Source organism: Mustela putorius, unplaced genomic scaffold, assembly GCF_011764305.1.
Source record: "Mustela putorius furo isolate JIRA1106 unplaced genomic scaffold, ASM1176430v1.1 tig00003845_pilon_pilon_pilon, whole genome shotgun sequence".
Classification (NCBI taxonomy): Eukaryota; Metazoa; Chordata; class Mammalia; order Carnivora; family Mustelidae; genus Mustela; species Mustela putorius.
This window is the reverse complement of record NW_025421998.1, coordinates 25,986,749-26,012,068: the sequence shown is the minus strand read 5'-3', so window position 1 is coordinate 26,012,068 and position 25,320 is coordinate 25,986,749. Positions and strand designations below refer to the sequence as shown.

At 36.5% G+C, this 25,320-nt stretch overlaps 1 protein-coding gene across 6 annotated transcripts in view; it reads left to right on the top strand.

Moving 5' to 3' along the window:
• CACNA2D1 (calcium voltage-gated channel auxiliary subunit alpha2delta 1) overlaps nucleotides 1-25,320 on the top strand; it is a 503,137-nt gene that overhangs the window by 464,771 nt on the left and 13,046 nt on the right. For all 6 annotated transcript variants that reach the window (XM_004739625.2, XM_004739624.2, XM_004739622.2 and 3 more), the window contains 14 exons: nucleotides 2,586-2,683; nucleotides 5,714-5,801; nucleotides 6,864-6,926; nucleotides 7,564-7,667; nucleotides 8,547-8,633; nucleotides 9,968-10,035; nucleotides 10,433-10,471; nucleotides 11,924-11,995; nucleotides 13,070-13,222; nucleotides 13,308-13,360; nucleotides 14,142-14,197; nucleotides 14,599-14,728; nucleotides 16,829-16,938; nucleotides 17,943-18,025. In XM_004739625.2, the coding sequence (XP_004739682.1) occupies nucleotides 2,586-2,683; nucleotides 5,714-5,801; nucleotides 6,864-6,926; nucleotides 7,564-7,667; nucleotides 8,547-8,633; nucleotides 9,968-10,035; nucleotides 10,433-10,471; nucleotides 11,924-11,995; nucleotides 13,070-13,222; nucleotides 13,308-13,360; nucleotides 14,142-14,197; nucleotides 14,599-14,728; nucleotides 16,829-16,938; nucleotides 17,943-18,025 (1,204 nt within the window). The remainder of the gene's footprint in view (nucleotides 1-2,585; nucleotides 2,684-5,713; nucleotides 5,802-6,863; nucleotides 6,927-7,563; nucleotides 7,668-8,546; nucleotides 8,634-9,967; nucleotides 10,036-10,432; nucleotides 10,472-11,923; nucleotides 11,996-13,069; nucleotides 13,223-13,307; nucleotides 13,361-14,141; nucleotides 14,198-14,598; nucleotides 14,729-16,828; nucleotides 16,939-17,942; nucleotides 18,026-25,320) is intronic.

Below are 25,320 nucleotides of genomic sequence, written 5' to 3'. Positions count from 1 at the left end.
GAATATTAACATATTGGTTCATTACATGGTGTAAGAAGTGTTGAAATTAGATGTGATATATTGATAAGATTCTCCTTCCATCTCTGATCTGTTTTTCTCTAGGCAATTCTTCACCCATCTCTCCCAGTTACTGAATAGCAGACTGGGCAGGCTGGCTTTCTGAGCTATACTGTTAGACAGTGTGGAAAATATGGCAGAAGTCCCAGTGCTCAGAGAGAGGATAAATGTAGTTCTGAATTCCAGTTCCCAATTTATAAGCAATGACTGTTGAGTTCAGCGAGGATTAACATATGAACCATTTCTGTGGTATGACTGGAAAAGTAGAATTTACCTATGTGTTTAGAGAAGAAGTAAATACTAGAGAAGGGAAATGTTACAGCTTGTGGACAGTGACGTTCACCTCAACCAATATCTGTTGAACCTTTTACAGGAATGATTATTTTTACTGCTCCAGAGAACTCTGTAGTAAGTTAGTATTATCCCATTTCACAGATTAGGAAACTTCCTTGCTATTTCAAGATCTAAGTATGTATATTGATTATCAAAGGCTAATTGATCTCAGAAAAACATCCAGTGCCTCTGAGTAAAATATAAATGCATAGAGCATTGTTTTTACTGTTAAAAGTTATGCAGAGGGATGAAAGGTCTAAGTGACTAAGAAATGGAATAATTTGGCTATTTTTCAGAAATGAAAAAGACATTTCAAAGATGGGTTAGAATGGGAACGGAATAGTATGTGATAGCCTGTAATTAAAGTTGATTGTGGGGGGAAGTCCATTTTAGCTGTCAGTCATGCAAACTTTCTCCACCCTGTCTCAAAACAAAAACTTCTACGAACTGAGAAGTTTTGTGGTTTTGTGTTTCGTGTGTGTGTGTGTGTGTGTGTGTGTTTTAAGTTTGTTTTTGAAGAAGTTCTGACGTTCTCTTTCTACTCTCTGAGGCTTTCTGTTTAGGTGATGGTCTTGCCTCTGAAAATGTTCACTACACAATTGCACTTCAGTCCTCAATATTTGATTATCCCGTATGTTGCATTAACCTAGTTAGTATAATGACAACCTTACATTTATGTTGTTTTCTATTTGTTTTCAATTTCCAAAACACTTAGGATAGCAGTTCTCAAAGTAGGGGGTCTCAAAACCCTGTGGGTTCCAGAGGCCCTCTCAGAACCGACCAGGTCCTAAAACAGTGGTGATGTTTGTCTTTTCTTCACATCGACATTTGCTGGGACAGGAGAAAGGCCGTGGGGAGTGGACATCTTAGCAGGAACCCAGGCAGTGACACTAAAGGGTCCTGGTAGCCATTGTAATCTTCCTTGCTGGGAGAAAAGCCAGTCTCACTCTAAAATAGCCTTGATGGAATCAGTAAAAATTATTCGTTTTATTGAAACTTTACCCTTGAGTACATGTCTTTTACTCTTCAGTGGGAAGGAAGTGGGAGTCCTGCTGCATACCAGAGTAACTTGACTATCTCAAAGGAGAGCACTTGTGTGACTGAATTCAGAGCTAAAATAGGGGCTCCTTGCACTTTTTTCAGGAAATAGAATTTTACTTGACAGAATGACTTAGGTATTCGATGAACATTTTCTCAATAACCAAGTAAGGCTTCTGCTTTGAAGAAAATAACAGTGTTTGTTGCTCATGATAAAATCTGTACCTTCACACAAAAGTAAGAATTTGGGGGCAATTTGTATTTACTGCATCCCCGTAGTCATCTGGTGAGACTAGTGATAATAATGAAGGTGATTTTTCAGTTTTATAGGGAAATGTGTCGTCATTTGGCAGATCTGCAAATTTTCCAATGACCAATTCATGATGCTGCAAAATCGGGTTGATTTAAAATGTAACGTAGTGCACTGAATTTTAATGGCAACAGTACAAAAAGTTCATTGCTTCAAATTCCATATTACAACTAACTACCAAGAAATTACTAGTAATCAAGTTTTGGTATATTATTAAAAAAAAAAGAAGAAGAAGAAGAGATACAATACTTGGGAAGCATATAAAATAGTTCTGTCTTTTCCAACTGCATATCTTTAGGAGAACACCTTTTTTTCATGTGCCCAAATAGAATCTTGCTGTTGCTAGAAGAAAGTATGCTTCTGCATTCAATTAAGTCCGGAATTAGAGATTTGCAAATAGGTAAATCAGTGCCACTTTTTTTTTCCCCGATAGGTTATTAAAACACACACACACACACACACAGTAATTTCTCATAAAAATGTTAATATGGAATGGGTTTATTCTGGATATTTAGTGAGTATTTTCCATTTTCTCTGTTAATTTCTATATGGAAACTCCAAATATACAACATACATTGAAAATAGTGCATTTAGAACAACAAAAGGTAACATTTGTTGAGCACCTGTTGCCAGAGGGCAGGTGCTTAATATATATTATCCACACTACTCACCTCTTATTGTCCAAGTTTTGTTCCATTATACAGAGGAGGAAATGGAAATATGAAATTAAACAGCTTGCAAAGTCACAGAGGTAGTAAAAGTGTTTTTACTTCCTCTGGTGGCTGTGTACTTTAAAAAAAAAAAAGTTGTGGTGTTCATAGCTAATGTCTTAATTTTTTTTTTTCAGAGATTACTGCAATGATCTTAAAATATCAGATAACAACACTGAATTTCTTTTAAATTTCAATGAGTTTATTGATAGAAAGACTCCAAACAACCCATCCTGTAAGTATAGATAGGTTTGTAGTAATTATTTGGTGTCATTATTACTGTATCCAGTGTGGTCAACTCTTGCTTCAGATTTGTGTGTTAGCATGCTGGCATCTTGACTTCTGTTTAAATTTTTTTTTTAAATATTTTATTTATTTATTTGACAGACAAGATCACAAGTAGGCAGAGAGGCAGGCAGAGAAAGAGAGAGAGAGGAAGCAGGCTCCCTGCTGAGCAGAGAGCCCAATGCGGGGCTTGATCCCAGGACCCTGGGATCATGACCTGAGCCGAAGGCAGAGGCTTTAACCCACTGAGCCACCCAGGCGCCCCAACTTATGTTTAAATCTTTAATGGTAAAATGTAACAATTTGACTTTTTATATACGAAAGAATTTTTATTTCATTATGAAGGAAAATGACATTTTCAAAGCCAGGTGATATATTCCTACAAATGTTTAAATGTAAATAGGGTATCCTTTATCTTGGCTCTTTTCACATTTAAGGAACTTAATTTTGATGATACACACACACACACACACACACACACACACACACTCTGTAGCCTCTTCTCATTTATTTATTTTAAATTCAATTAGCCAACTTAAAGTACATCATTAGTTTCAGATACAGTGTTCTATGTTTTGAAGGCTTTTCATTGCATTGTACTTGCTATACAGAAGAAAACATACATGTTTTTATTGATGATCTCTATCCTCCAATTTATATAAACAGTTTTAAGATGAGAATAAAAAACAAGGCATAAATTAAAATATATCACTTAGTGTCTTCTGATCAATTTACAGATGCTTCTATTTTATGAAGTTGGAACAAGTTGGAGTAAAAAGGAATTTTAATAATTATTCTTTAACCAGTACATTTGTCTTTCAGAGAAATTTACATCAGTCATACTGTAAAACTTAATAGAAATTAATGGATTCTTGGCTTTTAAAACACTTAAAAATCTTAACTGTTTTCTTACTAAAAGTGTCCTATAAAAATACTACCATGAAAAGATGCAGTGGAGCTAGGTAAATGAGAGGAAAACCAACTGCATGGCAAAAATTTCCTTAATAAATATAACTTGGGAAAAAAAAATAAAAAGTAACAGTAACTGACTTTTATGTCCTTTCCTCCTCCTCCCTGCACCATCACTTGTTCTCCTCCTGTGCTTTTTTATTTTTTTTAAGATTTTATGTATTTATTTGAGAGAGAACACGAGCAGGGGGAAGAGGCCGAAGTAGAGGCAGGAGCAGGCTCCTGGCTCATTCTTCAGATGGGGCTCCGTCTCAGGACCCCGGAATCATGACCTGAAGCGCATTTAGATGCTTTAACCTCCTGAGCCACACAGGTGCCCCTGTGTGTTTCTTTTTTTTGAAATCATTTCCCTCAGGAAGAGTTAAAGAAAGCACATCCTCGGTTACAAAAAGTGAACTGAAGCCATCTCTCAAATTTAAATTTATCTCATAAAATGAAGGAAATTCCTAGTACTACTCACATTAGCTACCAGAATTAGAATGAGCTACTCTGAAAACTGGTCATGGGTAGAGCAAACCCCAGAGCCCTAAGTAGAGAGTCGTGGTGGGATCCTGGCTCAGTGGGGATTAGACTTCTCCTCTCCCTCTGCCCCACCCTCCAGGTTGTACATGCCCTAATAATAAAATCTTTAAAAATGTAGTTGTAAAATTTTTATTTTCCTCTGATAGTGTTTTATATTGTAGTTTACTCAATCATGCTTCAGCTCAAGTTATTAAAAAGTGCATAAAACTAAAAGTATCAGTGATTAAAATCTAAATAGTTTCTTTTTTAGGGGTTCAGGCTATTTTAATTTTGCTTTTATCAAAGTACTTAATCCATCAGAAAAATTACAATTCTCACTGTTTAATTTATTCTCCTACGTAAATGTTTCTGCTATAAAGCTGTTGTCTTCTTCATATCCGCCATTATTTTGGAATATAAAAATGAGATTATGTGTGTGTAAGATGGTAGAGCTCAATACTGATAATCTCTTGATGTATGCAGCAGATATATTTCAAGACATATTTTAAAATTACAGTGTAATTAAAATATGAATGCAATTATGAAATAACTCGCAATGCTGATTTAGATTATAAATTAGAATAATGGTCTCATTTCTTTGACCTAAAAGGATTTGCAGCAATTATATCTTTCACTTTTCAAATGGACTGTTTTTCAAAGTGATTCATTTTCTGCTATGATAAAAATAGTTCCTAAAATGAGGTCTAAAATATGGATTCAGCTGATCCTTTAAAATTGGGTGAAAGATACATTAAAAAGTATCAACAAAGATGTTTTCCAGTCTACTCTCCACCTCTTGTAGTAATAAGATCTTAAGACCCCCTATTCCTTACCTGAATAAAATGAAATTTTATCAAAAAATGGGAAGTTTCAGAGGATACTTGGAGCTATTCAGAGTTTTGTGGGCTTAAAACAGAGGATCCAAGAGAAATGAACAGGTGAAGTTTTTGTTCAAGAATGTTTGTTAATTAACCCTTGGTCATGGCCATCTGTCCCTCCATTAACTGTGAACTTGGGCTAAGATGTCCTTTGGGTATTCCAGAAATGACAACCTGAAGCCTGTGGTCTTTCACCACTATCTGCAGATTCTGTGTTAAGTTATTTCGTTCCTTGGCCAAAACATACAAACAAAACTATACATATTATATAGTTTTATATTTATATATAAAATTGTCCCTTAAATTATGATTATTTGGAATCCCCGTACTAACTTAAAAAAAAAAAAAGAGGAAGGCTATTTCCTCAATGTTTCTTAAAGTTTACAAAGTAATTTTCATTTAGAATTGGCTCTTCTATTAATCCTGGCCATAGCCTGAAAAATAGGGAGGTAAGATGCAGAAAGTTAATATTTTAAAAAATGCAGAAAGTTAGTATTGGATATATTTTGTAATTCACGGAAATATTATCCACTCTTAAGTTGCTTTTACAAATAGAGGATGTATTTGTTTCATTAGTATCCTAATGAAGAAACTATGTGGATGTAATTGAGGCTATCCTCTTTCTGTGTTAGGTAACACAGATTTGATCAATAGAGTCTTGCTGGATGCAGGCTTTACAAATGAACTTGTCCAGAATTACTGGAGTAAGCAGAAAAACATGTGAGTATTTGTTCTTATTAAATATAGAGGTGTGTGTGTGTATAGCATCTCAGTTCAGTTTTTCCCCAAGAAATTTTTGGAAAATAGGTCTCATAAATTTAGGCTTTATCATCTATCATTAATAACAATTTCCTGAGAAAAACATCTTCCATTTGTTGACAACTTACATTTGCAGCTGTGGGTGTGTGTCAGGACAAACACATTGCCCTTGCTTAGTTTTCTCGGCTTCTATGCTGCAGTGTGACAAACCAAGTTAAATAGGCGTGTTAGGGTTTCAGTGTTTGTGATAGAACAGGGGTCCCAGTGAACGCTCGATAGACCTCTTAATAACACTACCATATACCCAGTCAATGAATTAAGAATCCGATTAAGGTTCTCATGTACGGTCTCTACTCCATTTCCAGTCAGTCACCAAATGCTAAATATTCCTAACAATGTAGCCCTGTCTCCTTCACACCCAAGTTCCTAATTTTGCATTTCTAAGAAATGATAGCAACTGTTCTTTCTGCCTGTAGGGCTTCCAACTCCACTCCCCACAGAAATCACCCAAGCCTGTCCTACTCTTAAAATGCAGTTCCGGTTGCAGGATAAAGTTGAAGCTTTCTGGCATAGGTGTCAAGATCATTGATGAACTGACCAGTCTTAAGAAGCTGGTCCTTGAATCTTTACTTCCTGTTGCTTCTTACCTTATGCCTTATGTTTTCATGACACCAAATATTATCACACTCTTCATAGGCTTTCCCTTAACATTTACCCTTGGCTCTACGTGTAAGAGCTTCCTGTTTCTGCTGTCATCTCTGCTAATTCAAAATGCAGCTGTATTCTTCCTTACTAAGCGGTGTGTTCCTTGAGAATCCTCCATTTCCCAGATAGTTTCACTCTAAAAACATAGTTTACATATATTGATACATTTACTTTGTCTTCCTTTATTTTAGGAATTCATTTTATTTCATTTATTTATTAGTTATTATTACTCATTTATTATTACATCAACACCCAAATTATTATCTTACGGAGAGTTAAGTGGAATAAAAAATTTCCTTCTTCTGTCTTCTGTTTTAGCAAGGGAGTGAAAGCGCGGTTTGTTGTGACTGATGGCGGGATTACCAGAGTTTATCCCAAAGAGTAAGTTCACATAACATCTGTAGAAATCGGTGTATTACAAGAGACTACTCTAGGCTATGTACATTGCTGTGTAAGAAGCCATTGTGTAGAGAAACTGATTCTTAGATTAAAATGGAGTCACTTAACCTATGAACAATATTTTTAAATGCATATTTCTTTTAAAATGCTATATGATTATTCAGTGAGAATTTGGGTATTTTGGGTATTTATTCCAAAATTCAAAAGAGTTTTTTTTTTTCCTCTGTAGACACAAGCTAACCTAAATGAACATAATGGCCATCTTCTACGGACAATGCTTCCACAGCACTTTATTGTTTTCACTGTTCTGTGGATCTTATCTCTTATCTTGAGAACAGTCTGTAAAGTGAGCTGGGAGGCTTATTACTGTTAACTTGACCTATTAGCTGACTGGTACATAATTACCTGCAGAGCAAAACTAAGAGCTTTTTCTGACTCTAAGTATCGTTCTATGGTGATGTATTGCTTATTAACGAGTATCATTTATACCATCCGTTACCACTGACTTTCTTAGACATACCTGAGATGTAGGCATATCTGTAAAATTTCATGATGTTCATGGCAAAGTAGGTTATCAGGCAGATCAAAGAATAAAAATGATGAGCCATTTTCTCCTTAGGGCTGGAGAAAATTGGCAAGAAAACCCAGAAACATATGAGGACAGCTTTTATAAAAGGAGTCTCGATAATGATAACTATGTTTTCACTGCTCCCTACTTTAACAGTAAGTACTACTTGGAATTCAGCATTCTCAGTTTCCTTTCTTATTAAAACAAATTATTGTTCCCACCTGCTTGCCCCACCATATATTTTAAGTTAATTGCTCAGAACTGTCCTTATTCAGTATATACTCTGTGCATGACATTGGAAAGACAAAAGCATCCACTTAGTTGAGGAGGTAAAATGCCTACACAGGAAACGGCCAGTAATGAAGAGATGGCATGTCTCCAGGCATGCATAGTACATAGCAATATGCGTAGATAATCCTTTGTTTCACAAACTGCAAATAGTTGATGAGGGTTTAATGACTTTCAAAAATATAATGAATCCGTCAGTTTTAGTTCAATATATTATTTATGAAATTTATCAGTAGCCCACATGCTAAAATATTTTCCTGGGTTCTGCCCCAAACAATTCCTAATTTAATCCCCGAGCCTCTCTGAGGGGAGGTGTTATTCATCCTCATGTTCACAAATGAGGAAACAGAAGTTCAGAGGTTTTGGAGTTTTGTCGAGGAACTTTGGTCTTCTAAAATGCAAAGGCCATTTTGTGTTCTAAGAGCACTCTTTCCACTACACTTCAGTGGCCTCCTCAAGATTTTGGCAAATGTCATGAAGCAGAGATTTGGCAAGCACCCATTACGTTGTAGAACTATAATTCCCATCCCCAAGTCAGTTCATTCCAAGATAGCTCATGGACACTCCCCTGAGGGAGTGGTATGTAGAGAAAGAAGAGGGAAGAGAGGACTGACCACACACCTCCTTGTTACCTCTCTACTCTACAATACTTAAGCAAAACACTATTCACCTATTAAGAGAAATTCACTATTTGATGTATCTCAACAGGACTGTTTTCCTTTTTTAGTGTTGCTTTTCTTTTTTAGAAAGCGGACCTGGTGCTTATGAATCAGGCATTATGGTAAGCAAAGCTGTCGAAATATATATCCAAGGAAAGCTTCTTAAACCTGCAGGTAAGAGTGTGTAGTGTATACAGACACATGACCAAGATGAAATGTGACCTAGTATTTGTATTAAAAGTTTGCAGTACTTAACCAGGAAGGTCATCAGAAAGCCTGAAGCAACATAAAGACATCCAAATTTGTAAACACATAAAATACAATTAGTTACCTCTGAGACTGGGGAAGAACAAAGTTGATACCGTACAGAGGGGAGGGATTTTCGGTGCATGTGTTTATGCAATGCTGACACAAACTCATGGAGTCAAATCAAAGTTCTAAATGCCAGACTGATCCAGCACCTCCACTCCATAAGTCTGTCCTACAAGGTACTTTCAAGGACACAAAAGGGTATTCAGCCAAGGATGTGAGCATCTGTAATAAGTTAAACAGGAAGAATAAGTATTCATCTTTGGGGGAAAAGATGAATAAGTTCTGGCATATCTATACTATGTGACTGATAAAATGGATTAGGTAAGAATCTTTTTTTTTTTAAATAAAATTACAGTAAAATAGAAAAATGACTTTTCTTGATAAATCAAGAAAACAGAAACCTCATAAAACTGAGCATCAGTGGGAACTGGAAGTAGACTGGAATAGTGGATGCAATAAAGGAGAAAATTTTCTTTTCATTGTATGATAGATACAGCATCGGAATGTTTAAGAAAGCATACTTCAGGCCAGATTGGGATGGTCGATAGCCTTCCTGCTCCTGAGGGAAGTTTTACCCCTCACTGTTTCAATCACCAACTCCATCACTAACTTACCCCTTCCGGGGCTCATTTACTCACTCATTCTCCCAGTCCCTTGGCCTCTCACCCTTGCACTTCCTCTCTGTCCTGGACATACATATATCCAGCACCTGGTGCATGCGTTGATAGGGCTAGGGAAGCCTCTTAACACAATCTCCTTGAGTGATCTCCTATGGAAAGGCTATTCCTGACACTACCCACTTTTTTTTTTAGCTTACTCTGTATAGTAGTTAATTGGCCAGGTTGTAGCCAATGAATAAACTATGTTGTATATATACATAAAATTATTTAATAGTTTAGAAGCTGTTAACCTTACTTCTTGATGAAAATTCCAAGAAATAGATCTTTGTAATAAACACTAGATTCAACCCAAATTTAATGCTAAATTTTCATACAGCAAATATTATATGGCTCCTAAAATTGCCACTTTTTAAATTGAATCAACTTTTCAGGGTATAGCTGCAATTAATTTAATCTCAAGAAACTTAAATTTGCCTGCTCAGGAAATACTCAAATGTGAGAGGAAAAATAGATACTAAGAATCACAGCCATATTTTTTAAATATATGTGTCAATTTCTTTTCACATCATTTTTCAGTTGTTGGAATTAAAATTGACGTAAATTCTTGGATAGAGAATTTCACCAAAACATCAATCAGGGATCCGGTAAGATTTTTTTTTTTAATGTTTATGCTATATTCCATGTCAAATGCAAATAAGAAACTAAAAGTAAAATCTTAAAAATTGACAAAATAAATTTTCAATGCTCCTAAATTGAAGCAGAACTATAAATTACTATTTTGGGGAAGATTTTTTTTTTGGTTTAAATTAGTTAATAAGAAAAATATTTCAATGTTATAATTTGAAATGCTCGATAGCTATTTGATAGTTTTATATCTATAAAGTTACTTTTTATGATAGGCTAGGCTGTCATTTATTCTTTTAGACTTGATAAATTATTCTAAGATTTTTAACCTGGTAATAGTATATTATTTAATCTTTTTTTAAGTAAAAGTGTGTGACAATAATTATATTTTTGTCTAATTATATATTTTGTCTTCAGTGTGCTGGTCCAGTTTGTGACTGCAAAAGGAACAGTGATGTAAGAAAACTTATAATTTTTAACTGTAATTTTTTGTGTTACCATTGCTAGACTTTAATGCTAAAGTTGCTAAAATTGCAGGAATTTTTAAATAAACATTAAAATATTTCTTTATGGAATCTTGAACTAATCTTACATCCTTGTTACACGCTTGTAATTCCTAGTGTTTTTTTAAATTTTTATTGTGTTATGTTGATCACCATAAAATACATCATTAGTTTTCGATGCAGTGTTCCTAACCTCATTTTTAAAAATAATCACATGTTAGGTTTTTTAAAAAGCCTGTTTCTGTATGGACTCTCTCCTCTACAGTCTCAGTTGTGTTTAATCTCATGACCCTGAGATGAGGTGCTGAGCCACCCCGGTACCCCTAAATGGGCAGTTTCTAACCCAACTGTCCTTTACTGGTTCTTAGGGCAATCTTCCCCTTTCTTTCATAATTTACCTATATTTGGTTACACTATAGTTACAGTGATGAGAAAACTTTTTGAGCCAAACTTTGGAATTGTGTTTTTTTAATCAAATTCCACTTACATGGATTGGATTTTACATTGGATTTTACATTCTGTTACTTCTGTTTCTTCGTCAGCTTTTCTCAAAAGTTAAACGTTCTCTAAGAATGACTATATTAATTATTCCAAGAATAAAAGGGATGAATTCCACTATTTTCTTCCAGTCTTCTTATATGTGTATATTTCCAGTGGTTTATATGATCTTATCATTTCTAGTCATGCAAAATTATCAACCAATCATTTTATAGTTTCTCCATTTTACCTAGACTTTATAGACTGTGAAGACTATTTTCAGAGCCAAGGTTTTTAGGAAGCTGCTTCCACATTAGGAAAATGGAGTGCATATGTCCTCAACTCTGAGAACAATGTTTTTGTTATTTCATAAAATAGAAATTATTAAACTGATTCATGCATTTAAACATGATATAAACTGGGTGGGAACTGATTTCTGTGATGAGCATTTTTTGTTTTGCTTTCTGATTTTAAATCTAAGTATCCTCATGCTGCCTTTTTTGTTTTTTTTTTTTAAGTCTGAAGCATGGTGACTACAATGCATTTTTAAAGATATGTCTTTTCAAAGTATTAAGCATATGTTTATACATTCTTAAATATTTTGGTTTATCTAATTTCCTGGATCATTTAGATGACCAAATGGCAACAGGAGTGCTATTTGGAATGGCTAAAGCTTATTTCTGATTTGTTCTTAGGATTTATTCATATTGAGTTGACAGTTTTAACTGGGTGGGTATTGGGAATATGAAGCTCTGAGAGTTTGATACGAATCTGTGCATGTCCTTAATTTATTTCATCAAAATATCTTGGTTATATATGTTTAAGTTGAAGCTTTTTCCTATTTTTGTTGTTATAGTCATATCTACCTCCAATGGAATAATGATATGTATTCTCAAAATGTGGGTTGTTGTTTTAAAAATTTCATTAGGTAATGGATTGTGTGATTCTAGACGATGGTGGATTTCTTTTGATGGCAAATCATGATGATTATACGAACCAGGTAGGTACCTGACTGGGACAAAGTGTACTTTCCAAAGTGTATTTCCCTGATCAACATTACAAAAGTCCTTCAAACCATTACAGGAGTTAAAGAGTTGTTATAATACTGCCATAAAATAAATTTTAAAATGCTGAATAAATATAAACCATTAATAATAAATACATTATAAATACAGTTTCCTAATATTAGTAGAATTTCCTTTCTAGTACTAACAGTTAACATTACAACATGTAGTTGAGAATTTTAACATGAGAGGAACTTTTTGTCCTTGTTCACATTAAATATTAATATCTAATTTAATATATGGCTGCTTTAAACTGATGAAGTTTCTGTTCCCAAATTTGCATGTTGGCAGCATATAAGCTAATTGGCTCCCACAGTATTTTAAGCAAATTAGAATTAGTTGCCAACTTACATTGTTTCTGAATCTACCTTTCCAGCTTCTCTTTAAAAAGGAAAGATCTATCTCTCAACAACGAGCATTTTCTTGTTTATTTTAAAGATTGTATTTACTTACTTGAGCGACACCATGATAGCACAAGGACGAGCAGGAGGAAGGGCAGAGAGGGAAGGAGAAGCAGGTTCTCTGCTGAGCAAGAGCCTGACCCAGGGCTTGATCCCAGGACCCTGAGATCACGACCGCTTGTTAAGGCAGAGGCTTAACCAGCTGAGCCACGCAGGCGCCCCAACAATGAGCATTTTCTTAACTGGCCATGTTTATGGGCTGGAGTTGATGAGCCTCAAGTTTGCCCCTTGAGGTTCCTCGTCTTTTTCCAGTCCCACCCCTTTCTCTCAGTTATGCTCCTTTCCTCTTCCCCACAGGGAATCGGATTGTGACCTTAATGCTTAGTCAACTGTGTCCATTCTTTCCACAAACTTCACACAGAGCCCTTGAGCACTAAAAGCTCCTCCTCTTCACTTCTTTCGGAATGTCCCTTTCAGCTCCCCGGCTCTGGTTTGTCAGCCGCAGAGTAGTTTCAGTTCACAGTTTGTCTCACTGATCGTCGTGGCAACAGTTGGGGTGTACACATGTGGCGTCAATTTGAAACTTTCTTATTTTCCCTTCTGTACTAGATTGGAAGATTTTTTGGGGAGATCGATCCAAGTTTGATGAGACACCTGGTTAATATATCGGTTTATGCTTTTAACAAGTCTTACGATTATCAGTCAGTGTGTGAACCCGGCGCTGCGCCCAAGCAAGGGGCAGGGCACCGCTCGGCATACGTGGTCAGTAACGTCCCCATCCCGGTTCCTCTCCAGCAAAAATGCTCAGCGTCCATTCTTGTAACGACTGTTTCATTCTATTTTCCAGCCGTCGATAGCAGACATACTACACATTGGCTGGTGGGCCACGGCTGCTGCCTGGTAAGTCACTGGTACTGAGAAAGCGCGTGTAAAATAGTAACAGATTTGATGGCAATGCCCACTTTGTGACATGTGTGTCATTATTACGGGAACTCCTTTTTTTTCATTTCTAAGTCACACACTGATCATATTTACAAATAGTTTCTCCTCCACGGTCAATTTAAAGCAGTTACAGTTGTTTAGTTTTTCATACGAAAACAGGGTTTGTGCCTGCATACTCCAGCCTCTTCAGAAATCTGTTCCCGCTCTCTTCTGTGTTCTCTGCACACTCCACTCTTCACATTTTAGGTCTATGAACCTATAAAAAGTTTTTACCTGTTGCCTTTAATATCCAAATTAGATGTCTTTGTGGATCCAATTCAAGACATCATGACTTCTCTCTTCACCTCCTATTTGTACAAAGGCAGGCAGAGTTCTAGAGACATTGCTGAAATGGTATGTCTGTCTTGTCACTGAGTGACCCTCCCTTCCTCCTTCTACACCTCACTTATACTCCACCACCTATGAAAAGAAGACATTTAAACTGTTTGACCTTACAGTGTCTCAGGTCTCTTCACCCCTGCGTATCCCTCACCTGGTCCTGAACATTTCTGACTTCACAAAATTACACTGTTCTGTAAAATTTAAGAAATACTTATATAAAAATGCTCCTCAACTTTCTATTGGCCAATTCTCCATTCTTTTCTTAACAGATGCAAAAGAAATGTGTACAGGCAAAATTGTTCAGGTTTTATTGTGTAGTTTAGATTTTGATCACTAATCATTCATATTTACAACTTAGGTCTATTCTACAGCAGTTCCTCCTGAGTCTGACCTTTCCACGACTTCTTGAAGCAGGTATGCGAATACTCAGCTATTGTCATAATAATTAAAATTTTGTTTTAGGATGTGCTGAGTTCACCCAACTCAGTGAGAAAGTATGTGCATTTGTGTCTATGAAAGAGAGAGAGAGAGCCCACGCATTTGGCAGGTTGGAATCTCTTTGCCAAAACTTAGCTCATGCTTTGGCAACCTTTTTTAAAATGTCCTATTGGCCTCCATTTTGTAACCTCCTATTTATTGAATTTATTGTTATTTATTGGGCATCTGTTAGGGGCTGCTCCTGCCTTATCCAGCAATAAACAAGCCATGAAGAGTGTACACTCTTATACCCTTGCTTTTCTCTTTGAGGCATAAATGTCTGGACATGGACCATAGTATCTCCTCGTGGTGATCTGTGTTTTTTTTTTTCCCCACAGTGGAGATGGAAGAAGAGGACTTCACGGCTTCTCTGTCAAAGCAGAGTTGCATTACTGAACAAACCCAGTATTTCTTCGATAATGATAGCAAATCATTCAGTGGTGTATTAGACTGTGGAAACTGCTCCAGGTAAACATGTCTTCCTTTCAGGAACAGTCCTAGTTCACTAAGAAACTGGATTCACTTTTATAATCATTACAGAAAATGAGGGGGATTATTGTTCACATCGAAGAGACACAGGACCATTTGTAGTTGAAAACAGATCTTTAGTGTGGCTGTAGGTTTTTTAAATTTGCCTTCTATAGATTCATCCTGAGTGGCTAAACTGTCAACAATGGGATCCTGTCAACTATCACAGTAGGATCAAAAAAATTGCACTAACTTTGAGGCAGAACCTAGAAAATTTTGGTTGTATTTTACTATATTTTTGTCTAAAAGGACCCTTCTAAGAATTTTTCTGAAGTCATAGAATTAAAGGCACTGACTGTAATAATAATAGAATTATAGTAATTCTGAGTGATTCTAGGCCAAATATATGATCGATCGCTATTTACATTTATTTACTAAGTAGTTTTACAGAAGGGTATTCTGGGGAGGGAGGTGTTTTATTTCTAATTGACAATTGAATGCATCTTTGAATTAGGATGAAAAAACTAGGAGAAAAATACTACTTCCTAAAAATCAAGGTTAATGTTAGTCACCAGTAGGCATAACACATCCTGAGTAATTTTTGGAAGAGATTGAGAATTTCATTTGGTTGTGAGGGATGAAATAAAAAGGCAAGGTGGGATTTTGCAAAGTTTTGAGAGAGAGCAATCCCCCGTGTCACATGATCCCTGAGAACAGAGCAGAGAGGCACAGATTGGGGACACTTGAGGTCAGGTAATTCTAGAAGCAATGTTAACCTAGAGAAGAGGAAATAGGAGGAGGTGAGGTCATCTGAGCATGTGAAAGGGCTGGGAAAGTTGCTAGAGGATCCAGACGTTGGTAACAGACGTTTCCAGCAGCGGTTAGCTGCAACTAGCATGAATTTTTAAGAGACCTGGTCAGTATGACTTTTTGAGTTTTAGCAGAACTCTGTGTTCTAGGAGGATGTTGAAGATAGGAAGAGAAGAGTCAGGCCTCAACTCAAAAAAAAAGATCATACCATCTTGTATAGAATTTAGCATATCCTACTGTCAAGTTCCGCAAACAGAATTGTAGCTGTATGGTTATCTCAAAATTTCAGAATCCTTTGGCCTTTGACTAACAGGGGCCTGGTAATAATCAATTTTTAAAGCACAGGTTGCTAAGTTAAATATATAAATATAATATTATATATAAATATAATAAATAAAATTGATTACAGATGTGTAATCAATATACTAAGTTCAATCATGGTGGCTTTGAGTCACTTTATCCTTGTATCCCACATTCAGTGGAGAAAAAGAAAATTCCACTTTTTGGGGAAAATGTATAATCATAAAGTAATGACTCTTAAGCAACCAAGATGAAAATGTTACTGTCATTAAAGGCAACAGAAGCAGCTTAAGACATGGGGGGAAAAAAAACAGAACAACAACAACAAAAAACCCTACATGGAATTGAAAGCCCTTATTCCATCTGTATCTGTGTTGTCCAGTTTAGTAGTTACAAGCCCGAGAGGCTACTTCAATTATCGATTACAACTAATATTAAACTTGGTGTCTCAGTCCCACTAATCAAATTTCAGGAGCTCCCGAGCCTCAGGTGGCTCTTGTATACCATACTGGACAAAGCAGAAGACATTTCTGTCTCCGTGTTTGTTGAACTGCACTGACCTAACTCTGCCCTTAAAACTTGGGCAGGATATTTAGACATTTTGGGCTTCTAATTATTTTTTACCTGTAGATTAATTCAGTAATAAATACAATTGCTTAGCCATGTCAAATAAAACATTGATTTTGTGAGTTACAGCAACTCAGGAGGGCTTATTTTGCACTGAGGACTAACGCTTAAAAATCTATTGCGATTTTCTAGTATTCCAGAGAGGTAAGATGTGCATGCTAATGAATAAAAACATGGTCATGTTTCTCTGCTAAAAATCATTTTCATTTTGTTTCACTATTTATATTGGTGATGATTTGTGCCTCAAGATGTCAGATGTTGGCTTTCATTTTAATATGTAAGATTCTTCGAAAGATTTTGGTTTTTTTCTCCCCAAAAGAAAATGTTCATTTTCTGCAATTTTTAAAAATATTTATTTTACAGAATCTTCCATGTAGAAAAACTCATGAACACCAACTTAATATTCATTATGGTTGAGAGCAAAGGAACTTGTCCCTGCGACACACGACTGCTCATACAGGCAGAGCAGACTTGTATCCTTTTTGGGGTCAGAGATGTTGAAAGAATTGCCATCTTTCAGTAATGCATTCGTAACCCTGTCACATTGTTTATGCTCCAAGAGAAAGACATTCCGATGGCTGTGATTACCCCACAGGGGCAGAATGGACTCCTCACACGAAATCTGGTTTGACTGTGCAGACCTGTGCAGGTACCAGTAGAATGTGAAAGGTTCCCTGCTCCTAGAATGAGGCTTCGTGTAGGCGATAGTATAGGTTTCCAAGGAGATCTGGAAATGGCTTGAGGGGCCACTGAAGGAGCAACTGGTTTGGGGTTCAGTGGTGGTTGGAGAGGTGCTGGGTTTTTGCTCTTGCTAGCCAGGGCTGGTGTGGTAGAAAGCTGTCAACACTCGATGGTTATAAATGGGGTTGAGTGTGATGTATGCCTATGTTGGAATATTATTCAGCCTTAAAAAAAAAAAAAAATGGGAGGCCTGTCCTGGGCTCCAGCTGCAGTGGTAGTAACAATAAAACTTTCCTGGTTGTAAATACGCTAAAGGGACAATGCAATGACTAGTAAATCATTGTGGACAGCAGAGATTCTACAGAGCGCGTACACTCTTTGCATTTACCCCTGTTTTTTCTGGTGGGGAGGGAGAGGGAGTTTGACATTGAGGTTTACTATTAGCAATTAGTTTGTATTTCTGTCTTGCTCCATCAGAGGCAGCCACGTCCTTTCTTGCACTGTTTTATACGTACGAATCTTCTACTCAGCGTCATTTCTTCCTTTCATCCACTTATATTTTGCAAATATCTATTCAGTACTTGCCCAAGGGCATGCTCTACAGAGTAAAAATAAAAATGATCCCTTTGCAAAGCCACTAGTTTGACAAAAGGAAATTTCTAGAAGTTTACTTTCCTTAAATCCCTAAACACTGGAACTCGTTGTGTTGGACTAGACTAATGACGTAGGTGTCCATTCTTTTGTTGTTTGTGTGAAAAGAGAAAGAAACTTCATATTCCTTAACAAGTGTCTTCAGCTGATGGTCCAGATCCTTGCGATATGGTTAAGCAACCCAGATATCGAAAAGGGCCTGATGTCTGCTTTGATAACAATGTCTTGGTAAGACCAAACATTTATTGTATTAGAATATGAGAAATCAAGTGGTCATTGTCTTCAAGAATTTAAGGAGACAGATTACAGTTTTAACTCAAACATAATCCTAGTGTTTCTCAGTAGCATGATGTACTTGTTGGTCGATAGATTTTTCATTTCAGTATTTTTCACGGTTAGCCTAAGCTTCACAGTTGCTTCTATCTGTCCTTCACACAGAAATTGTACTTTCAAACACATTTCTGGTGAATTTACTAATAATCCACAGTCACAAATCTGACCATTTTAAATACCTTCTCATCAATAGTAATTGACAGTGTGATTTATGATAGGAGTTGCCTCCCTTCATTTATTCTTGAAGATATAAAAGGTATTTTGTATTAGTTTAGTGTATATAAAACCTTTGAAATAGCTGTTGTCCTATTATCTTTTTTTTTTTTAGCATGGTTTCTGACTCTATCAGAGATTTGTATTTTTTACCTTGCATGATATTAGACCAGGTCAAGTACCAATGGTTAAGTTGGTAAAAATTATACAAAACATCTTACCCGTGTCTGATGTCAGGATGACCACTGCTTTCCTGTAGGTCAGCAATCGTCCTCTGACAAATACTGTTGTGAGATACTCTGCATACAGTCAGCTGTCTGGTTTTAAAATCATTTTAACCATTAAGAAACTGCATTCTCAAATGTGAAGGCCACCTCGTAATCCCTGCTTACTTTTATAAACTAATTTTAAGTCTAATTTTCCTCAATTCTTATTCTTCATGGTGGGCCTTTGCATGAAGTGGCTTGTAGACTCCAAGGATCATGCAAAAAGAGAGCATTGTCTTGGTTTTTGTTTATTCTAAAAAAATGTCAGATCACCTCTTGATTAATGTGCACAGATGGAAGCTATAATTTTTTTAGAACAGACTTATCAACCCCATACTTATTTCCTCAAATGAACACATAGCCACCTTTGTCCTCCGCCCCAAAATAAGGTATTTCCACAGATACATGAGATGCAATGAGATGACATAGATCAATGAGGAGGAGTAAGGCAAAAAGATGTGTCACAGTAAATCCCAGTTATCTCTGCCTGGACTATTGATCACTTCTCTGTGATGGAGAAAGTGAGTCTGAGTTGCCCCTAACTGTTGTTTTCCATTTTATCTGGTTAGACTTAAAGAACGATCCAGATCTGAGGACTTCTGTTGTTCCATCTGCTAGATTTTCAGGAGCTTTGCCCATGTCAAATCAGTCCCCAGAGAATGTTGACTGTGGGCCCAGGGGAGTGCTGCTCATTAAGCAAACTTCATTCGTCAACTATTTGTCAGCACAGACTGAGATTAAATTCAATCGGCTGAACTGGAAAGATTACCTAAAAAGCCCAGTTGCCCGAAATATCTTCAGCTTAGGAGACGATCTGCTCCAAGGCCCTAGAAAGACTGCACTAAGACAAAAAATTGCAGTAGTTCCAGTCTTGTGAATTCTACATCGGGATGTGTGTGAAAGTACAAGTCTTGCTCAGTAGCTCACTGTGCTAGTCATGGCTCGTGTTGCTTTAGTGGTGAAATACATTGGTAATGCTTATTTTGCAATGGTCACTGTGCATCTGCTCTGGAAGGAGGCTCACATGAACTGCCAACTGCCAGCAAACTGCATGAAATCTCATCTTGTATGTCTTCTTTGTGTTTTCTTTCCTTTTCCTGTACTTGCTACTTTGCCCGTTATTAATAGGATCAACTTATGTGCACAACGAGTCGTGCCTGTACCATGATGTCAGCTCCTATCTTCATTTTACTGCAAGTTTTCATGTGGTGTGGATGGTCAGTCACTTTCTCTAATTTTTCTTTTTGTGTGTGTTTGGCTTGAAATTTTATTAAATAATCCACATCCCTAAATCCATGATGATAAGTGTCCTGAAACCAAGTTGTTAAAATCGCATTACCTATATTGTTTTGTCAATAGCTCAGTGCAAGTATTGCTTAAGTTTCTAATCCTAAATCAAGCATATCCTTTTCCTGTGTTTACTTAAAATCAGTATTTTCTTTTAAGGTTTTATATAAAGATTAAGTCAGCGTGGGGGAAATTATATATGCTTCATGAGGAGAAGTACTGACCAGTAGAGCTGGTCATCTCTATTTTCAAAAGATGCTAACATAGTGTTGGAAAATAACATTAATGATGAACCATTTAAGTTTTATCCAAGTCAGTAATTCAGTTTTTTCCTTTTTAAAAAACAAATATGACTTAATCAACTTTTTATATTTTTACTACCAAAATAGATGTTCCTACTGAAATATTTTAGTATAAGTGCTTCCAATGTGTAAGATCATCTGATTTAGTATCTAGGCTAAAATGATCCTTCATTAACCTTTGCCTAATTTCTCAATTCTATCAGTATGACTGAGTAGATGTTTTGGGGCTTGTGCCCAGGGATTCATGTACAGTTCTACAGTTTCTTTTCTGACACTCTGAAATCATCCTGACTGGTGTTACTGGAGCAACTTCTCTCCTGTCCTTTCTTCACCGCCGTCCAGGTATTCAGTGATTAGGGAACCACTAGATGGAGATATGGCCATTACTGTGAATGGAGTGAGCTCATCAGGGGGCAGGAAAGTAGAGTAGCAGCAGGAATCTCAGAAAACGACTACATTTTTTTTTTCTAGCGTAATAACAACTTTCAAAGCAAAAGATTCCAAGTGAAAGAAAACTAGATGATTTGGATCATTGAAAGACCAAAATTAATTGATCCCTTCTCCATGGATGTATTTTTAAAATTGATAACAAGGTAGCTATTCGAAGCAAAGTTTTACTGATCCCTGCCCAAGTGATTATACCATTTACATATGAAAATTATAGTAAAAATCCCATTTTCCATGTTCTATTTTTTATACTTCTCCTTATTTGTGATCATGCTGGAAATGAGCAGAAACAGAGCTAAGGGGAAAAGGTGAGGAATAATGTAAATATTCACTCTACTTCTATCCATCTAGAATTTTTAGGTAAGATATATAGGCAGCTAATTAACACAAAAATATAGGTCAGTTCCCTTTTACCTTTATGTTAAAAATTTATAGGTAAGCATTATCCCCTTAAAAATGTGTGATTACAAATTTTTCTATGGTATTACTCTTTCTCATAACTATAAACTTACCAAGAAAATAAATATCACTGTGGATTCAGCTGGATGGGATCAGTACATTTTAATGAAATAATTTTTATAAGATGGAAAGCACACACATGGGATTCCCTGTTACTATGTCCTTGAGGAATATATCATGGGAAGTCTTGAGAAGGTGATGTGGATGGCATATACTTTACAATAATAAGACTTGGGTTGAGTCTTTAAAAACATAGTTATCAGTATGGAACACCAAATCTAGTTTATGCAATTTGAGTGTTGCTATGATAACATCAAAAGAAGTATCATTTTCTCGGAAATAACCAAGTTGAAAAAATAATGTAAACATTATCCCAAAATACTAAGATTAATTGACAGTTGTTCCTGACACTGAAGACCAATAAAGGTGAAAGTCTAAGTAAGCTTCAGCACTAGTCTAGAGCTAACTAGGAATTTGTGGTGGATGAGATTATGCTCCCAGATTTCTGACATCTTCTAAAGGATCATCTCTACGCACTTCAAGAAGGACTGTCTAAAGTCAAGACCCTTGTATCCTGTGAAGTCCAAAAAGAGTATCAATTATAGATGAGCAGTAATGAGGACTTCATTAAAACCCAAGTGTTCAAATGAGACCTTCTGACAAGATCATTTTGAAGATTTAAGTGGTAAAGAACAACAAAAGAAAAAGAAAGCTAAAGTTTAGGAAACAAGTAAAGCCAGTGAGAAAGTTCATTATTTTATGCAAACCTGATTTATGAAAGCACATCTTTGTGTCCATGAACAAGCAGATGTGTGTATGTAGGAATACGCACATTTAAATAGTTGAACAAATATGCTACCTACTTCATGGATTGATGTGGCAAGTGGGTTATGGTGCTGTGTAGAAGAACAAATTATTTGCTAGACAACTTATTCCTATTAAGAGACTTACTGTGTGGTATCCAGGAGCCTAAATAATTTTAAAGGTACATTTTCTTTGAAGCTGCTGTTGGTGATTTGACATTCCAAAGTTAGCCCTTATCTGGGGGTGGGAGGAGGGGAAAGGTCTCCACCAGTGATTTGCCTTTTGAAGATAATGACTGTAATTCAGTAAATAAGTGAATTACTAATTATTGAGCTCTTACTATATGTAATTAGTTACTCCCAGTTATTCTGGCTTGGGAAAGACAGGCAGATTTAAGAGTTTAGCAATACTTGTTTAACAAGATTTAGGCACTAGTATACATGGTCTTAAAAAGAAAACCTTGGGGCAGAATCATATGAATAAAGGCAAAGGGAATTCTTAGTTAACATATTTATTAAGCCTCTTTTGTGAGACATTTCTAGATGAAAATTACTATCATATTTCAAAATTATATATAATATTAGCACTGCATAGTCTTTCTTTACTTTACTGTGTTAAACTGAAACAAAGTACCAATCTTTATGAGCAAGAAAATCAGTGTTCAGGAAATTTTGGCCTATCCTTAAGTCAGAAAAAATGCTACGGTTTCTCCCACATCAGTGCATTTGTGACTTAATTTCAAGTCGTGTTGTATATGGCTTCCGATGCAGAAAACATGACAGGAAACTGAAGAGACTTTTTAGTGTGAATCAACTTGTGGATTTGAGGGACTCCAATTAACTTATCTAAACCATCCCCCTCCCAGACTGAAATCTTATCTCACACAAGAAATGCAACTGAGCAAATAAATTTAAAAAAAAGAGAGAGAGAAATATAAAAATAAAAGCAATGGAATCAGAGCCAGAGATAGTCTTTTTTCTTTACATTAATAGGAATTTCTTTGACAAAATACATTGTTAATACATCGATGGGTCTTGTTTGTGTGCTAATTTTCCATCCCATCAAATTAGTACTTACTATACACATCTGAATTAGACCATTCTGCTGGGCATGAGGTATTTGAGATAGTTTATGCTAAAAAATAGGTTTTTAATCTGGAATTCAAATGTAACTGAGCATTGTTTCTTTGATCTTGTTACCCTATTTAGAGGGAAAAGTATTTGAACAAAGAGGAGCAAGTAGGAATTCCCAGAGAAAGTACACAGCTTGCCCCATTGCAAAGACAGTGATATTGGAGCAGAGGAAGTTGGTGAGGGGAGAGGAGTAGAAGAAGATAGAGAGGCAGCCAGGCTTCCTAGGCCTTGCTAAGAAATTTGGATTTTGTGCTGAGAGATTTAAAAAAAAAAAAAAAAAACCAATAACAAAAAACTTGATGTATGGTTCTGAGGGGACCACTTTTTGGTAAAAAGATTGTAAAATAGCAAGAGTAGAAGCAGAGACAAAGGAGGCAGCTTTTGAAGGAGTTGATGGTGACTGAGAAGTGATGAGTTTGGGAATGTCAAGAATGCATGCTGGTGAATTACATTTGAAAAAAGTTTTTTAAAAAGTAGCAATCACAGATGACTTGTTTGCCCTGATATGTTTCTCCTAGAAGTGTCATGCAGAAAAGTACTATCTTTTTGTGCAAGTTTGAGACCTTTCGGAGACATCAGAGGAGAGATGGCAGAGATCAGTGTGGAGGTCAGAGGAGAGAATTCAGGTCCAAAGATATAAAGTGTGAGGTATTCTGATTCTGGTCCAAGCTGGTGACACAAGTCCTGAACTCACTTTATCCCACAGAAACACTAAACCTGTAACTATAAACAAAGCAGTTCCCTCTGAAAGAAATCAAGAATCTGAATGACCCATATCCATTGGGTAAAGGAGAAAATAGCCACATCAAAACAGGTAGGAAAGGCTGAGAAGACGTAGTCTCCATAATCCCCATCTCTGACCTAGCAACATAAAATCAGGAGGGAACTTGTAACTCTGAGCTTTACCCTGAGGAATGAAGGGTTTGGTTTGAACCTCTAGCACTCTAGATGTGGGGTCTCCCCAACAACTACCTCTGAAAGTCTTATAGGGCTTATGTCCATGAGACCCAAAGGACCAAAGAAAGAAACAGCTCTCATCAGGCTCAGATGGACTGACTGTGACTTTCCTCGCAGGGCTCAGAGAAATGGACTAGACAAAAATGTCCTACTCCCACACTCCCTGATAGTGGCTGAAGTATGCAGATATCCTCGATTGCCTGAGGGACTAAGGCTTTTCATTTAGCACATGCCTCCATTTTCACCCTATGACACACTCCAGGTCGCTGGTCTCTGCCTGAAAGGAGCTTGTGAACACAGCGGGCATTAGGCTTTTGAGGCTACTACCCAAAGAATAGCCCCACCCTTTACCACTTGGCCGTGGTGGCCAGTATGGCTGATGTTCTCAGATAAATAGTTCTTAAGGCTGTATTCCCCGAGGGCTCAGCAGAGAGAGAGCTGACAAAAATGCTCTTCTATCAGTCATACCATAAAAGGGAAAGGTCTAACTGCATACCTTAAAAACTGCTGCCTCAGGTTCCAGGCTCTAATCAGCCTACATCTAGGTGCTGTATGAAATCAGCCCCCCCCACCACCAGATATCAGCCCACTTCAACTACTGGGAAAGGTGGCTGTTTTATCTAATGCATAGAAACCAACACAGAATAGAAAAAATATGTTCTAAACAGCAACAACAACATAAAACTTTACTAACTGACATTAAGGAGTCAAAATAATAGTCATAAAGATGTTTACCAAAGTCAGAGAAAGACGCATGAACAATAGAAAATATTAAAAAGAACAAAAAAGTCGCAGAGCTGAGGGTAATGTATCACAGTAATAACATAAAAGATACAAATGACATGAATAGATAGCTAAGAAAGAGCATTTGACAAAATACGACATTTCAGGGTAAGAACCTTGGTCAGATTGGGGGTATAGAGGAACATCCTTCAACATAATAAAGGCCATATGACAGACACACAGCTAACATACTCACTAGAGGAAAATGTCTCAGAGATAAGACAAGAAGGCCCACGCTCACTGCTCTTATCCAATTTAGTACAGAAGTCCTAGCTAGAATTTTATGCAAGACAAAGAAGTATCAGGGATGCAAATAGGGAAGGAAGAAATAAAACTGCCAGTACTTGCAAATGATATGGTTCTGTATACAGAAAACCCCGAAGACTTCACCCAAAGACATCAGAGAGGAGAAGAGGCAGAGATCAATCAGTGTGGCGGTCTGAGGAGATTTCAGTAAACTTGCAGGATATAAAATCAGAAGTCAGATGCATTTGTATACATTAATAATAAGATATCTGAAAAGAAAACTATCCCAGTTC